The 18,942-nt window shown below is 48.3% G+C and overlaps 1 protein-coding gene across 2 annotated transcripts in view; it reads right to left on the reverse strand.

Moving 5' to 3' along the window:
- Nucleotides 1–18,942, reverse strand: part of LOC137371813 (natural resistance-associated macrophage protein 1-like) — a 102,502-nt gene that overhangs the window by 51,337 nt on the left and 32,223 nt on the right. For both annotated transcript variants that reach the window (XM_068034705.1, XM_068034704.1), the window contains exons 6-8: nucleotides 16,495–16,601; nucleotides 13,755–13,825; nucleotides 2,349–2,416 (exon numbers count right to left, since the gene is read on the reverse strand). In XM_068034705.1, the coding sequence (XP_067890806.1) occupies nucleotides 2,349–2,416; nucleotides 13,755–13,825; nucleotides 16,495–16,601 (246 nt within the window). The remainder of the gene's footprint in view (nucleotides 1–2,348; nucleotides 2,417–13,754; nucleotides 13,826–16,494; nucleotides 16,602–18,942) is intronic.

Consider the following 18,942-nt stretch of genomic DNA (forward strand, 5'->3'; position numbering starts at 1 on the left):
TGAGGAAAAATGTTTTCACCCAGAGGGTGGTTGGAATCTGGAACACTGCCTGAAGGGTTGGTAGAGGCAGGAACGCTCACAACATTGACGTAGTATTTAGATGAGCACTTGAAATGCCATAGCATACAAGGCTACGGGCCAAGTGCTGGAAAATAGGATTAGAATAGTTAGGTGCTTGATGGCCAGCACAGACACAATGGGCCGAAGGGCCTGTTTCTGTGCTGTATAACTCTCTGACTCTATGGTTATGTAGGTGCTAACTCCTACCCCAATGAAGGTGAGAAGTAGTTTTATGACCTCACCAGGCCAGAAACATCAAACAAGCCAACCACACCATAGAGTCATAGAGTCGTACAGCATAGAAACAGGCCCTTCGGCCCACCGTATCCATGCCAACCATAATGTCTATCTATACTAATCCTATCTGCCTGCATTAATTCCATATCCCTCTATGCCTTGCTCATTCAAGTACCTGTCCAGCTGCCTTTTAAATGTTGCTACTGTTCCTGCCTCCACCACCTCCTCTGGCAGCTCATTCCGGATACCCAGTATCCTTTGTGTGAACAATTTACCTCTTTGATCCCCTTTAAACCTCCTCCCTCTCACCTTAAATCTATGCCTCTAGTTTTAGTCACCCCTACCATGGGAAACAGACTCTGACTATCTACCCTATCTATGCCTCTCATCATTTTATATACCTCTATCATGTCCCCTCTCAGCCTCCTTCACTCCAGGGAAAACAGACCCAGCCTATCCAATTTCTCTTTATAACTCAAGCCCTCCAAACCAGGCAACATCCTGGTGTATCTTTTCTGCACCCTCTCTAGCTTAATCACATCTTTCCTGTAGTGCGGCGACCAGAACCCCACACAGTATTCCAAATGCAGCCTAACCAACGTTATGTACAACTGTCACATGACGTCCCAACTCTTGTACTCAATGCCTCGGCCAATGAAGGCAAGCATGCCATACGCCTTCTTCACCACCCTGTCTACCTGTGTTGCCACTTTCAGGGAACTATGTACTTGCACCCCAAGGTCTCTGCTCAACAACACTCCCCAGGGCCCTGCCATTCATTGCATAGGTTTAAGGTGCGAGGGGCAAACTTTAGAGGGGATGTGCGAGGCGAGTTCTTTACACAGAGGGTGGTGAGTGCCTGGAACTTGCTGCCGGGGGAGGTGGTGGAAACAGGTACAATAGCGATGTTTAAGAGGCATCGTGACAAATACATGAATAGGATGGGAATAGAGGGATACGGACCCCGGAAGTGCAGAAGGTTTTGGTTTAGACAGGCATCAAGATCGGTGCAGGCTTGAAGGGCCGAATGGCCTGTTCCTGTGCTATACTGTTCTTTGTTCTTTGTATATGTCCTGCCCAGGTTTAACTTCCCAAAATGCATCACTTCGCACTTGTCTGCGTTAAATTCCATTTGTCACTCCCTTGCCCACTTTCCCAGTTGATCTATATCCTGTTGTAACCTTAGACAACCTTCTTCACTGTCCACTATACCATCAATTTTGGTGTCATCTGCAAACTTACTAATCATGCCCCTTACATTCACATCCAAGTCATTAATATATATGACAAACAACAGAGGGCCCAGCACCGATCCCTGCGGCACACCACTGGTCACCGGCCTCCAATCTGAAAAACAACCCTCCACTACCACCCTCTGCCTCCTATCACCAAGCCAATTTTGTATCCAATTGGCTAGCTCACCCTGGATCCCTGTGTTCGAACCTTCTGGGCCAGCCTACCATGCGGGACCTTGTCAAAGGCCTTGCTAAAGTCCATGTAGACAACGTCCATCGCCCTGCCCTCGTCAATCCTCTTGGTCACCTTCTCAAAAAACTCAATCAAATTCGTGAGACATGATTTCCCACGCACAAAGCCATACTGACTATCTCGAATCAGACCATGTCTTTCCAGATGCATTTAAATCCTGTCTCTCAGAATCCCTTCCAAAACTTTCCCACCACTGATGTAAGGCTCTGTATAATTCCACCATTAGCAGTGGTCTCCTACTCACATGGTGTGTCTGTGCTTCAGGTACTTACAGTTCCTGCCCATGATCCAGTGAAAGGATTGTTCACACATGGTTATTGGAATAGTGGCTCCATCTCTGCAAGCTTGATCCTTGTCCACATCACCATTCCCCATTCCCCTTCTAAGCTTAGCTAACTCAGATTGGGACATGCCTGGTAACTATCAGGATCTTGGGATGCTCTTGGCTGTTGCCTGAGAGCCCCTGGGTAGGAGTTGAAATGCTGGGAAGGAATGTAAAATTCTGCACATTTGTATGGTCATCTCTTAGTGTGAAAGCACCAGTCCTGTATCCATATCTTTACCTCATATCCAAATGTTAGTGCCATAGTCACAATTAGCAAACCGAAAAAGGCTTCCAGCTTCCTGAGACCTGGAATCAGAATATACTCTTGTTAGCAGTGAGCGCAGTCCTGATCGACTGACCCTGCAGGAACCGACTCCAGCTCCCATTAATCAACTTCTCCTACTTCTTTCCCGCCAACATTACAATCCATGCTTCCACATTCCCTTTAATAGTGTCCCTTATGGAATTACATGAATGTACAGACAGAAATAAACCAGTTAACCCAACAGGTCAGTGCTGGCGTTTTATTTTATTTATTTAGAGATACAGCACTGAAACAGGCCCTTCGGCCCACCGAGTCTGTGCCGACCAACAACCACCCATTTATACTAACCCTACACTAATCCCATATTCCCTACCACCTACCTACACTAGGGACAATTTACAACGGCCAATTTACCTATCAGCTGCAAGTCTTTGGCGGTGGGAGGAAACCGGAGCACCCGACGAAAACCCACGCAGACACAGGGAGAATTTGCAAACTCCGCACAGGCAGTACCCAGAATTGAACCCAGGTCCCTGGAGCTGTGAGGCTGCGGTGCTAATGAACCACTGTGCCACTGTGCCGCCCTACTGCATACGAGTGTTTATCTCGCTTCCCCTTAAACATATCTGTGCTATTCGCTTCAATTACTCCCTGTGGTAATGAATTCCACATTCTCACCACTCTCTGGTAAGTTTAAATGATAGCCACCAAGAAACCCAATAACCTAATCAAAACACCTTTGAATTTTGTCCCTCTCGATCAGACCTTGTTTCTGTCGCTTGTGGTGCCAACAGCTGTTTGTTGCCAGACATGGATGATGATGATAACACTCGATGTCAAGGCTCAGCATAAGGCAGCTGCTTGGGGCAGACGAATGCTTGAGAGAATAGTCACTCTCTTATGAGCAAGTTGGAAGGACCTGACTGAACATAACATAGAGAAGCTGGAGTAGGCCATTCGGCCCCTCGAGCCTGCTCCACCATTCAATAAGATCATGGCTGGTCCTCACCTCTGCCTTCCCACACTATCCCCATATCCCTGAATTCCTTTCGAGTCCAAAGATCTATCAATCTCAGTCTTGAATATATTCAATGATTGAGCATCCACAATCCTCTGGGATAGAGAATTCCAAAGATTCAAAACCCTTTGAGTGAAGTAATTTCTCCTCATCTCAGTCCTGATTGGCCGACCCCTTATCATGAAACTGTGACATCATATTCTAGACTCTCCAGCCGGGGGAAACAGCCTCTTTGAACCTACCCTGTCAGGCCTTTTATAATAATTTCATACATTTCACTCAGATCCCTAAACTCCAGAAAATATAGAATCACAGAATGCTTAAAGCACAGAAGGAGGCCATTTGGTCCATCAAGTCTGTGCTTGCTCTCTGTAAGAGCTACTCAGCAAGTCTCACTCCCCCTGCCTTTGTACCAGAGCCCTGCAATTATTTTTAGATAATTATCCAATTCCCTTTTGAAAGCCATGACTGAACCTGCCTCCACCACACTCTCAGACAGTGCATTCCAGATCCTAAACACTCACTGAACCTGCCTCCACCACACTCTCAGACAGTGCATTCCAGATCCTAAACACTCACTGAACCTGCCTCCACCACACTCTCAGACAGTGCATTCCAGATCCTAAACACTCACTGAACCTGCCTCCACAACACTCTCAGACAGTGCATTCCAGCTCCTAAACACTCACTGAACCTGCCTCCACAACACTCTCAGACAGTGCATTCCAGATCCTAAACACTCACTGAACCTGCCTCCACAACACTCTCAGACAGTGCATTCCAGATCCTAAACACTCACTGAACCTGCCTCCACAACACTCTCAGACAGTGCATTCCGGATCCTAAACACTCACTGAACCTGCCTCCACCACACTCTCAGACAGTGCATTCCAGATCCTAAACACTCACTGAACCTGCCTCCACCACACTCTCAGACAGTGCATTCCAGATCCAAAACACTCACTGAACCTGCTTCCACCGCACTCTCAGACAGTGCATTCCAGATCCTAAACACTCACTGAACCTGCTTCCACCACACTCTCAGACATTGCATTCCAGATCCTAAACACACACTGAACCTGTCTCCACCACACTCTCAGACAGTACATTCCAGATCCTAAACACTCACTGAACCTGCCACCACCACACTCTCAGACAGTGCATTCCAGATCCCAAACACTCACTGAATCTGCCTCCACCGCACTCTCAGACAGTGCATTCCAGATTCAAAACACTCACTGAACCTGCCTCCACTACACTCTCAGACATTGCATTCCAGATTCAAAACACTCACTGAACCTGCCTCCACCGCACTCTCAGACAGTGCATTCCAGATTCAAAACACTCACTGAACCTGCCTCCACCGCACTCTCAGACAGTGCATTCCAGATCCTAAACACTCACTGAACCTGCCTCCACCACACTCTCAGACAGTGCATTCCAGATTCAAAACACTCACTGAACCTGCCTCGACTGCACTCTCAGACAGTGCATTCCAGATCCTAAACACTCACTGAACCTGCCTCCACCACACTCTCAGACAGTGCATTCCAGATCCTAAACACTCACTGAACCTGCCTCCACCGCACTCTCAGACAGTGCATTCCAGATCCTAAACACTCACTGAACCTGCCTCCACCACACTCTCAGACAGTGCATTCCAGATCCTAAACACTCACTGAACCTGCCTCCACCACACTCTCAGACAGTGCATTCCAGATCCTAAACACTCACTGAACCTGCCTCCACCGCACTCTCAGACAGTGCATTCCAGATCCTAAACACTCACTGAACCTGCCTCCACCACACTCTCAGACAGTGCATTCCAGATCCTAAACACTCACTGAACCTGCCTCCACCACACTCTCAGACAGTGCATTCCAGCTCCTAAACACTCACTGAACCTGCCTCCACCACACTCTCAGACAGTGCATTCCAGATCCTAAACACTCACTGAACCTGCCTCCACAACACTCTCAGACAGTGCATTCCAGATCCTAAACACTCACTGAACCTGCCTCCACAACACTCTCAGACAGTGCATTCCAGATCCTAAACACTCACTGAACCTGCCTCCACCACACTCTCAGACAGTGCATTCCAGATCCTAAACACTCACTGAACCTGCCTCCACCACACTCTCAGACAGTGCATTCCAGATCCAAAACACTCACTGAACCTGCTTCCACCGCACTCTCAGACAGTGCATTCCAGATCCTAAACACTCACTGAACCTGCTTCCACCACACTCTCAGACATTGCATTCCAGATCCTAAACACACACTGAACCTGTCTCCACCACACTCTCAGACAGTACATTCCAGATCCTAAACACTCACTGAACCTGCCACCACCACACTCTCAGACAGTGCATTCCAGATCCCAAACACTCTCTGAATCTGCCTCCACCGCACTCTCAGACAGTGCATTCCAGATTCAAAACACTCACTGAACCTGCCTCCACTACACTCTCAGACATTGCATTCCAGATTCAAAACACTCACTGAACCTGCCTCCACCGCACTCTCAGACAGTGCATTCCAGATTCAAAACACTCACTGAACCTGCCTCCACCGCACTCTCAGACAGTGCATTCCAGATCCTAAACACTCACTGAACCTGCCTCCACCACACTCTCAGACAGTGCATTCCAGATTCAAAACACTCACTGAACCTGCCTCCACTACACTCTCAGACAGTGCATTCCAGATTCAAAACACTCACTGAACCTGCCTCGACTGCACTCTCAGACAGTGCATTCCAGATCCTAAACACTCACTGAACCTGCCTCCACCACACTCTCAGACAGTGCATTCCAGATACTAAACACTCACTGAACCTGCCTCCACCACACTCTCAGACAGTGCATTCCAGATCCTAAACACTCACTGAACCTGCCTCCACCGCACTCTCAGACAGTGCATTCCAGATCCTAAACACTCACTGAACCTGCCTCCACCACACTCTCAGACAGTGCATTCCAGATCCTAAACACTCACTGAACCTGCCTCCACCACTCTCTCAGACAGTGCATTCCAGATTCAAAACACTCACTGAACCTGCCTCCACTACACTCTCAGACATTGCATTCCAGATCCTAAACACTCACTGAACCTGCCACCACCACACTCTCAGACAGTGCATTCCAGATCCCAAACACTCTCTGAATCTGCCTCCACCGCACTCTCAGACAGTGCATTCCAGATTCAAAACACTCACTGAACCTGCCTCCACTACACTCTCAGACATTGCATTCCAGATTCAAAACACTCACTGAACCTGCCTCCACCGCACTCTCAGACAGTGCATTCCAGATTCAAAACACTCACTGAACCTGCCTCCACCGCACTCTCAGACAGTGCATTCCAGATCCTAAACACTCACTGAACCTGCCTCCACCACACTCTCAGACAGTGCATTCCAGATTCAAAACACTCACTGAACCTGCCTCCACTACACTCTCAGACAGTGCATTCCAGATTCAAAACACTCACTGAACCTGCCTCGACTGCACTCTCAGACAGTGCATTCCAGATCCTAAACACTCACTGAACCTGCCTCCACCACACTCTCAGACAGTGCATTCCAGATACTAAACACTCACTGAACCTGCCTCCACCACACTCTCAGACAGTGCATTCCAGATCCTAAACACTCACTGAACCTGCCTCCACCGCACTCTCAGACAGTGCATTCCAGATCCTAAACACTCACTGAACCTGCCTCCACCACACTCTCAGACAGTGCATTCCAGATCCTAAACACTCACTGAACCTGCCTCCACCACTCTCTCAGACAGTGCATTCCAGATTCAAAACACTCACTGAACCTGCCTCCACTACACTCTCAGACATTGCATTCCAGATTCAAAACACTCACTGAACCTGCCTCCACCACACTCTCAGACAGTGCATTCCAGATTCAAAACACTCACTGAACCTGCCTCCACCGCACTCTCAGACAGTGCATTCCAGATCCTAAACACTCACTGAACCTGCCTCCACCACACTCTCAGACAGTGCATTCCAGATTCAAAACACTCACTGAACCTGCCTCCACTACACTCTCAGACAGTGCATTCCAGATTCAAAACACTCACTGAACCTGCCTCGACTGCACTCTCAGACAGTGCATTCCAGATCCTAAACACTCACTGAACCTGCCTCCACCACACTCTCAGACAGTGCATTCCAGATCCTAAACACTCACTGAACCTGCCTCCACCGCACTCTCAGACAGTGCATTCCAGATCCTAAACACTCACTGAACCTGCCTCCACCACACTCTCAGACAGTGCATTCCAGATCCTAAACACTCACTGAACCTACCTCCACTACACTCTCAGACAGTGCATTCCAGATTCAAAAAACTCACTGAACCTGCCTCCACCACACTCTCAGAAAGTTCATTCCAGATCCTAAACACTCACTGAACCTGCCTCCACCGCACTCTCAGACAGTGCATTCCAGATCCTAAACACGCACTGAACCTGCCTCCACTACACTCTCAGACAGTGCATTCCAGATCCTAAACACTCACTGAACCTACCTCCACTACACTCTCAGACAGTGCATTCCAGATCCTAAACACTCACTGAACCTGCCTCCACCACACTCTCAGACAGTGCATTCCAGATCCTAAACACTCACTGAACCTGCCTCCACCACACTCTCAGACAGTGCATTCCAGAACCTAAACACTCACTGAACCTACCTCCACTACACTCTCAGACAGTGCATTCCAGATTCAAAAAACTCACTGAACCTGCCTCCACCACACTCTCAGAAAGTTCATTCCAGATCCTAAACACTCACTGAACCTGCCTCCACCGCCCTCTCAGACAGTGCATTCCAGATTCAAAACACTCACTGAACCTGCCTCCACCAAACTCTCAGGCAGTGCATTCCAGATCCTAAACAGAAACTGAAGCTGCCTCCACCACACTCTCAGACAGTGCATTCCAGATTTAAACACTCACTGAACCTGCCTCCACCACACTCTCAGACAGTACATTCAAGATCCTAAACACTCACTGAACCTGCCTCCACCACACTCTCAGACAGTGCATTCCAGATCCTAAACACTCACTGAACCTGCCTCCACCACACTCTCAGACAGTGCATTCCAGATCCTAAACACGCACTGAAGCTGCCTCCACCACACTCTCAGACAGTGCATTCCAGATCCTAAACACTCACTGAACCTGCCTCCACCACACTCTCAGACAGTGCATTCCAGATCCTAAACACTCACTGAACCTGCCTCCACCACACTCTCAGACAGTGCATTCCAGATTTAAACACTCACTGAACCTGCCTCCACCACACTCTCAGACAGTACATTCAAGATCCTAAACACTCACTGAACCTGCCTCCACCACACTCTCAGACAGTGCATTCCAGATTTAAACACTCACTGAACCTGCCTCCACCACACTCTCAGACAGTACATTCAAGATCCTAAACACTCACTGAACCTGCCTCCACCGCACTCTCAGACAGTGCATTCCAGATCCTAAACACTCACTGAACCTGCCTCCACCACACTCTCAGACAGTGCATTCCAGATCCTAAACACGCACTGAAGCTGCCTCCACCACACTCTCAGACAGTGCATTCCAGATCCTAAACACTCACTGAACCTGCCTCCTCCACACTCTCAGACAATGCATTCCAGATCCTAAACACACACTGAACCTGCCTCCACCGCACTCTCAGACAGTGCATTCCAGATTCAAAACACTCACTGAACCTGCCTCCACCACACTCTCAGAAAGTGCATTCCAGATCCTAAACACGCACTGAACCTGCCTCCACTACACTCTCAGACAGTGCATTCCAGATCCTAAACACTCACTGAACCTACCTCCACTACACTCTCAGACAGTGCATTCCAGATCCTAAACACTCACTGAACCTGCCTCCACCACACTCTCAGACAGTGCATTCCAGATCCTAAACACTCACTGAACCTGCCTCCACCGCACTCTCAGACAGTGCATTCCAGATCCTAAACACTCACTGAACCTGCCTCCACCACACTCTCAGACAGTGCATTCCAGAACCTAAACACTCACTGAACCTACCTCCACTACACTCTCAGACAGTGCATTCCAGATTCAAAAAACTCACTGAACCTGCCTCCACCACACTCTCAGAAAGTTCATTCCAGATCCTAAACACTCACTGAACCTGCCTCCACCGCACTCTCAGACAGTGCATTCCAGATTCAAAACACTCACTGAACCTGCCTCCACCAAACTCTCAGGCAGTGCATTCCAGATCCTAAACAGAAACTGAAGCTGCCTCCACCACACTCTCAGACAGTGCATTCCAGATTTAAACACTCACTGAACCTGCCTCCACCACACTCTCAGACAGTACATTCAAGATCCTAAACACTCACTGAACCTGCCTCCACCACACTCTCAGACAGTGCATTCCAGATCCTAAACACTCACTGAACCTGCCTCCACCACACTCTCAGACAGTGCATTCCAGATCCTAAACACGCACTGAAGCTGCCTCCACCACACTCTCAGACAGTGCATTCCAGATCCTAAACACTCACTGAACCTGCCTCCACCACACTCTCAGACAGTGCATTCCAGATCCTAAACACTCACTGAACCTGCCTCCACCACACTCTCAGACAGTGCATTCCAGATTTAAACACTCACTGAACCTGCCTCCACCACACTCTCAGACAGTACATTCAAGATCCTAAACACTCACTGAACCTGCCTCCACCACACTCTCAGACAGTGCATTCCAGATCCTAAACACTCACTGAACCTGCCTCCACCACACTCTCAGACAGTGCATTCCAGATCCTAAACACTCACTGAACCTGCCTCCTCCACACTCTCAGACAATGCATTCCAGATCCTAAACACACACTGAACCTGCCTCCACCGCACTCTCAGACAGTGCATTCCAGATTCAAAACACTCACTGAACCTGCCTCCACCACACTCTCAGACAGTGCATTCCAGATCCTAAACACTCACTGAACCTGCCTCCACCACACTCTCAGACAGTGCATTCCAGATCCTAAACACTCACTGAATCTGCCTCCACCACACTCTCAGACAGTGCATTCCAGATTCAAAACACTCACTGAACCTGCCTCCACCACACTCTCAGACAGTGCATTCCAGATCCGAAACACTCACTGAACCTGCCTCCACCACACTCTCAGACAGTGCATTCCAGATCCTAAACACTCACTGAACCTGCCTCCACCACACTCTCAGACAGTGCATTCCAGATCCTAAACACTCACTGAACCTGCCTCCACCACACTCTCAGACAGTGCATTCCAGATCCGAAACACTCACTGAACCTGCCTCCACCACACTCTCAGACAGTGCATTCCAGATCCTAAACACTCACTGAACCTGCCTCCACCACACTCTCAGACAGTGCATTCCAGATCCTAAACACTCACTGAACCTGCCTCCACCACACTCTCAGACAGTGCATTCCAGATTCAAAACACTCACTGAACCTGCCTCCACCACACTCTCAGGCAGTGCATTCCAGATTCAAAACACTCACTGAACCTGCCTCCACCGCACTCTCAGACAGTGCATTCCAGATCCTAAACACTCACTGAACCTGCCTCCACCACACTCTCAGACAGTGCATTCCAGATCCTAAACACTCACTGAACCTGCCTCCACCGCACTCTCAGACAGTGCATTTCAGATTCAAAACACTCACTGAACCTGCCTCCACCACACTCTCAGACAGTGCATTCCAGATCCTAAACACGCACTGAACCTGCCTCCACTACACTCTCAGACAGTGTATTCCAGATCCTAAACACTTACTGAACCTGCCTCCACCACACTCTCAGACAGTGCATTCCAGATCCTAAACACTCACTGAACCTGCCTCCACCACACTCTCAGACAGTGCATTCCAGATCCTAAACACGCACTGAACCTGCCTCCACCACACTCTCAGACAGTGTATTCCAGATCCTAAACACTTACTGAACCTGCCTCCACCACACTCTCAGACAGTGCATTCCAGATCCTAAACACTCACTGAACCTGCCTCCACCGCACTCTCAGACAGTGCATTTCAGATTCAAAACACTCACTGAACCTGCCTCCACCACACTCTCAGACAGTGCATTCCAGATCCTAAACACGCACTGAACCTGCCTCCACCACACTCTCAGACAGTGTATTCCAGATCCTAAACACTTACTGAACCTGCCTCCACCACACTCTCAGACAGTGCATTCCAGATCCTAAACACTCACTGAACCTGCCTCCACCACACTCTCAGACAGTGCATTCCAGATCCTAAACACTCACTGAACCTGCCTCCACCACACTCTCAGACAGTGCATTCCAGATCCTAAACACTCACTGAACCTGCCTCCACCGCACTCTCAGACAGTGCATTCCAGATCCGAAACACTCACTGAACCTGCCTCCACCACACTCTCAGACAGTTCATTCCAGATCCTAAACACTCACTGAACCTGCCTCCACTACACTCTCAGACAGTGCATTCCAGATTCAAAACACTCACTGAACCTGCCTCCACCACACTCTCAGACAGTGCATTCCAGATCCTAAACACTCACTGAACCTGCCTCCACCACACTCTCAGACAGTGCATTCCACATCCTAAACACTCACTGAACCTGCCTCCACCACACTCTCAGACAGTGCATTCCAGATCCTAAACACTCACTGAACCTGCCTCCACCACACTCTCAGACAGTGCATTCCACATCCTAAACACTCACTGAACTTGCCTCCACCACACTCTCAGACAGTGCATTCCACATCCTAAACACTCACTGAACCTGCCTCCACCACACTCTCAGACAGTTCATTCCAGATCCTAAACACTCACTGAACCTGCCTCCACTACACTCTCAGACAGTGCATTCCAGATTCAAAACACTCACTGAACCTGCCTCCACCACACTCTCAGACAGTGCATTCCAGATCCTAAACACTCACTGAACCTGCCTCCACCACACTCTCAGACAGTGCATTCCACATCCTAAACACTCACTGAACCTGCCTCCACCACACTCTCAGACAGTGCATTCCAGATCCTAAACACTCACTGAACCTGCCTCCACCACACTCTCAGACAGTGCATTCCACATCCTAAACACTCACTGAACTTGCCTCCACCACACTCTCAGACAGTGCATTCCACATCCTAAACACTCACTGAACCTGCCTCCACCACACTCTCAGACAGTGCATTCCAGATCCTAAACACTCACTGTGTCAAAAAAGGATTTTCCTCTGTCACCTTTGGTTCTTTTGCTTAGCAGCTGAAATTGGTGTCGTCTGATTCTCAACCCTTCCACTGATAGGAACAGTTTCTCTCTATTCTGTCTAGACGTCTCATGATTTTGAACACCTCTACCAAATCTCCTCTCAACCTTCTCTCCCCTAAAGGGAACAGTCCCAGCTTCTCCAATTTATCCTTTTAACTGAAGTTCCTCATCCCCGGAACCATTCTCATAAATCTTTTCTGCACCTTCTCCAATGCCGTCACATCCTTCCTAAAGTGTGGTGCTCAGATTGGACATAATGCTCCAATTGAGGCCGAACGAGTGTTTATAAAGGTTCATCATAACTTCTTTGCTTTTGCATGCCAAGGTTCGATCTAAAAATCCAGGATCCTTTTTTTTTCATTTGTTTCATGGGATGTGGGTGTCACTGGCCATGTCAGCATTTATTGACCATCCCTAATTGCCCTTGAGAAGGTGCTTGTGAGCTGCCTTCTTGATCCACTGCAGTCCATCAGTCTGTGCCTTACTAAACACTTTCTCAACTTGCCCTGCCACCTTCAATGATTTATACACATAAACCCCCGGCCTCTCTGCTCTTTTAGAATTGTACCCTTTATTTTTTGTTGCCTTTCCTTGTTCTTCCTACCAAAATGTATCAATTTACACTTCTCTGCATTAAATTTCATCTACCACTTGTCCGCCCATTCTCCCAGCCTATATGTCCTTTTGAAGTTTATCACTGTCCTCCTCACAGTTCACAATACTTCCATGTTTGTGTTTTTTTGAAATTGTGCCCTTTACGCACAAGTCTAAGTCATCAATATCGATCAAAGAGCCCATTCTTCTCAATCTCTCCTCATAGGACAACCCTCTCATCCCAGGAATCAATATCGTGAATATTCTTTGCATCCCATCTAAAGCAAGTATATCCTTGCATAGATGAGGAGCCCAAAACTGTACACAGCTAGACAGAGCTGCCAGTCCTCAGCAGAGTCAACCCTGGGGAACCAAAGACAAAGAGAAAGAAGTCAAGAACAAAATGTCGCAGCGGGCTCCATCCAACATGGGGACACATGACGTACCATATTTGTCAAGGAACAAGAACATGATCGTGTCCACAATGGTAATAATGACTCCTCCCCAAATTGGAATCCTGAAAGAATCATGAAATGTTTTAGCCAATGGTTTAAACAAACGCCAAACTTAAAGATAAGAAAAAAGTTGGCCGCACTCTATCGAATCTGATTCAGGCATTGTTTGGATAAGAACTTCGCACTCCTGATATATCACAGAGCTGGTGCCCAGGTTGGCTGAGCTGCTCTGCAGAGCCACAGCCTGGCAGTCATGTTCACAGAGCCAAAGCTATCAGCCATACATCTCAATCTCCATTCCCTCCATCACCAGTGCACAGTGACAGCAGTTGTACCATCTACAAGATTGAACAAAAAGGAGTGCAGTGCTGCAAAGATTAGTTGTAGGCCCAAAGATTGGGAAAAATTTCGAGACCAGCAGAGGATTACTAGAAAAAAAGAGACTGAAATTAGAGTATGAGAGTAAACCAGCAAAAAATATAAAAACAGACAATAAAAGGAAGAAAGTAGCTGGATTAAGTGTTGGTCCCTTAGAGGATGAGACTGGGGAATTAATAATGGGAAACAAGGAAATGGCAGAGACTTTGAACAAGTATTTTGTATCTGTCTTCACAGTAGAAGACACAAGAATAGCAGAAAATCAGGAGGAAAATGGAAGGGAGGAACTTCAAACAATCACTATCGCTAGAGAAAAAGTACAAGGAAAACTAATGAGACTAAAAGCTGACAAGTTCCCTGGACCTAATGACCTTTATTCTAGGGTCTGAAAAGAAGTGACTATCATGAGAATGGATGCATAGGTTGTAATCTTTCAAAATTCCCGAGATTCTGGAAAGGTCCCAGCAGATGGAAAACCTCTATTCAAGAAAGGAGGGAGACAGAAATCAGGAAACTGAAGGCCAGTTAGTTTAACATCTTTCGTTGGGAAAATGCTAGAGTCCATATTAAGGAAGAAGTAGCAGGACATTTAGAAAAACATAATACAATCAGGCAGTCAATGTGGTTTTATAAAAGGGAAATTTATTAGAGTTCTTTGAGGATGTAACAAGCAGGGTGGACAAAGGGAGACCAGTAGATGTAGTGTATTTAGATTTCCAAAAAGGCCTTCGATAAGGTGCCACATAAAAGGTTACTACACAAGAGCTCATGGGATAATATATATTAGCATGGATAGAGGATTGGCTAACTAACAGGAAACAGAGAGTTGGGATGAATGGGTCTTTTTCAGGTTGGCAAACTGTGACTAGTGGAGTGCCACAGGGATCAGTGCTGGGGCCTCAACTATTTACAATCTATATTAACGACTTGGATGAAGGGACCGAGTGTATTAGGGCCAAAGTTGCGAATGATACAAAGATGGGTGGGAAAGTGAGTTGTGAGGAGCACACAAAGAGTCTACAAAGAGATATAGATTGGTTAAGTGAGTGGGCAAAAATTTGACAGATGGAGTATAATGTGGGAAAATGTGAGGTTGTTCACCTTAGCAGGCAGAATAGAAAAGCAGAGTATTATTTACATGGAGAGAGACTGCAGAATGCTGCAATACAGAAGGAGCTGGATGTCCTTGTACATGAATCACAGAAAATTAGCATGCAGGTATAGCAAGTGATTAAGAAGGCAAATAGAATGTTGGCAAGGGGGATGGCGTATAAAAATTGGGAAGTCTTGCTCCAGCTGTACAGGGCATTGGTGAGACCGCACCTAGAGTACTGCGTACAGTTTTAGTCTCCTTATTTAAAGAGGAATATACTTCCTTTGGAAACAGTTCAGTAAAGGTTCACCAGGCTGATTCCAGGGATGAAGGGGGTGTCTTATGTGGAAAGGTTGAGCATGTTGGGCCTGTACTCATTGGAGTTTAGAAGAATGAGAGGTGATCTTATTGAAACTTAAGATTTTGAGAGGGCCTGACAGGGTAGATGCTGAGAGGATGTTTCCCCTCGTGGAGGAATCTAGAACTAGGGGGCACAGTTTCAGAATAAGGGGTCTCCCATTTAAGACCGAGATGAGGAGGAATGTCTTCTCTCAGATGGTGGTTAATCTTCGGAATTCTCTTCCCCAGACAGCAGTGGAGACAGGGTCATTGAATATATTCAAGGCTGAGGTAGACAGATTTTTGATCTACAAGGGAGTCAAGGGTTATTGGGGGGTGGGGGGGGGCGACGGGAGGAGGGTGGTAGGTAGGAAAATAAAGTAGAGGCTACAATCAGATCAGCCACAATATTATTAATTGAGGGAGCAGGCTTGAGGGGCCGAAAGGCCTACTGTTGCTCCTATTTCTTATGTTCTGAAGATGCACTGCAGCAAACCAGTAAGGCTCCTTAGACAGCACCTTTCAAACCCGCCATCTCTACCAACTAGAAGGACAAGGGCAGCAGATACATGGGAACACCACCACCTGCAAGTTCCCCTCCAAGTCACACATCATCCTGACTTGGAACTATATCGCCGTTCCTTCACTGTCACTGGGTCAAAATCCTGGAACTCCCTTCCTAACAGCACTGTGGGTGTACCTACCCCACATGGACTGCAGCAGTTCAAGATGGCAGCTCACCACCACCTTCTCAAGGGCAATTAGGGATGGGCAATAAATGCTGGCCTGGCCATCGACGCCCACATCCCATGAGCTACAACAAATTGTCCCCAGTGAGTTGTATTTGTTACATTTTGACAACATGATTTTGAAATATTCTTGTTTCTTGTTGCGATTTTTGGATGAGACTGCATGTCTTACCGTTGATTGGAGAGTAGATTGATGGCAATTGCTGTGCCGATCACCTCTTGCATGTCAGAGCCAATGATGGCGAACTCAATCATCAGCCACAGTATGATCCGTGGGTACTGAAACACAGAAACAGTGGCTCTGTCACAATGCTCAAACGTGAATGTTCAACACATGGTTAACAGGAGAGGCCGGGTTCCATCCTGATTGTTGACTTGGTTGCTGAGGCAGCATTTACAAATTGTCTTAGGAGTATATATCCCTTAGGAGTATTGACAGGCAGAGAGATCTGGGCGTACAGGTCCACAGGTCACTGAAAGTGGCAAAGCAGGTGGATAAGGTAGTCAAGAAGGCATACGGCATGCTTGCCTTCATCGGTCGGGGCATAGAGTATAAAAATTGGCAAGTCATGTTGTAGCTGTACAGAACCTTAGTTAGGCCACACTAAGAATATTGCTTACAATTCTGGTCGCCACACTACCAGAAGGACGTGGAGACTTTGGAGAGGGTACAGAGGAGGTTTACCAGGATGTTGCCTGGTCTGGAGGGCATTAGCTATGAGGAGAGGTTGGATAAACTCGGATTGTTTTCACTGGAACGACGGAGGTGGAGGGGCGACATGTTAGAGGTTTACAAAGTTATGAGCGGCATGGACAGAGTGGATAGTCAGAGGCTTTTTCCCAGGGTGGAAGAGTCAGTTACTAGGGGACATAGGTTTAAGGTGAGAGGGGCAAAGTTTAGAGGGGATGTGCGAGGCAAGTTTTTTACACAGAGGGTGGTGAGTGCCTGGAACTTGCTGCCGGGGGAGGTGGTGGAAGCAGATACGATAGCGACGTTTAAGAGACATCTTGACAAATACATGAATAGGATGGGAATAGAGGGATATGGGCCCCAAAAGTGCAGAAGGTGTTAGTTTAGGCAGACATCAAGATCGGTGCAGGCTTGGAGGGCCGAATGGCCTGTTCCTGTGCTGTACTGTTCTTTATTCTTTGTTGTTTGTTTGTCTTCCGTGCCTCTGGAGGGGGAAGAGCAATCCAGAGACAGCTGGAAGGTGCAGGGTGTGGCCTTTAGCTCAGTTCAGGTAGGGTCAACTGTGATTTAGTATTGTGCTAACACTAAGGGCAGGATTTCAAGCCCCCAATGGGGGTGAGCACAGAAGTGGGTGGGAATGAAAATTTGCGCCGCTCGCTGGTGTCCATCCCGCCCCTGGCTATTTTCCCAGAAGCAGGATGGGGTCAGGCAGGGTTACCCACCCACAAGCAGCAGGTAGCCAGTTGAGCTACTTAAAGGCCACTTACGGCCTATTATCAGAGGTCGACCGGAATCTTCCAGTTGGTTTCCAGGCCTCTGGAGGCATCTAGGAGCAGCCCAGTTGCCTGGAGGTGGCCTCATAGAGGCAGACCGGGGGCCCAGCACTCCAGGCAGGCTTTGAGGCCCTCTCCTCCACAATAGTGGCTCAGCTGATGATTTTGTTTTTTATTTAAAAAGTTGGAGAGGACTTGCCTCCATCTTGAGGCTCCCTGTCTCTCTCTCTCCTATCAAGGCAGTCTGCTGCTTCTTCTGTGCCAGAGGGCCTCCAGTTAGCTCTCCAGTTTCAATAGCCCGGTTGCCTTTACTCGATGGTGAGCTTGCCCTCTGGCCACTATTTGGACAATTCGTGGAAAATCACTGCCAGGGGATGTCTCTCACACTGTGCGGGCTTCTGACCCGCATTTGACCCTGACATTGGGGTCCTGAAGCCGGTGGGGAAAATCCCGCATTGGAATATAAAACGATCCCTGTGCCTGTTTGGGTTTGGACGAAGGTGCACCCGATATTGGGCCCATTGAGAAGCTGAGAGCTGTAGCTTGTTGGAAATCCCCGGGGAGTTCACCTGTGAAGGGAGGATGGGACTGAAGCATCACCAACAGAACTCCTCAGGTAGATCATTAAATGGGAAGGGGGGATTGGGAAAAGAGTGATGAGGAGGGGGGGATGGGGAAAAGGGTGGTGAGGAGGGGGGTGGATTGGGAAAAGGGTGGTGAGGAGGGGGGGATGGGGAAAAGGGTGGTGAGGAGGGGGGGGGATTGGGAAAAGGGTGGTGAGGAGGGGGGGATGGGGAAAAGGGTGGTGAGGAGGGGGGGATTGGGAAAAGGGTGGTGAGGAGGGGGGGGGGATTGGGAAAAGGGTGGTGAGGAGGGGGGGATTGGGTAAAGGGTAGTGAGGAGGGGGGGATGGGGAAAAGGGCAGTGAGGAGGGGGGATGGGGAAAAGAGTGGTGAGGAGGGGGGTATTGGGTAAAGGGTAGTGAGGAGGGGGGGATGGGGAAAAGGGCAGTGAGGAGGGGGGGATTGGGTAAAGGGTAGTGAGGAGGGGGGGATGGGGAAAAGGGTGGTGAGGAGGGGGAGATTGGGTAAAGGGTGGTGAGGAGGGGGGGATTGGGTAAAGGGTGGTGAGGAGGGGGGGATTGGGTAAAGAGTGG

This window comes from Heterodontus francisci, chromosome 7 (genome assembly GCF_036365525.1).
Source record: "Heterodontus francisci isolate sHetFra1 chromosome 7, sHetFra1.hap1, whole genome shotgun sequence".
Classification (NCBI taxonomy): Eukaryota; Metazoa; Chordata; class Chondrichthyes; order Heterodontiformes; family Heterodontidae; genus Heterodontus; species Heterodontus francisci.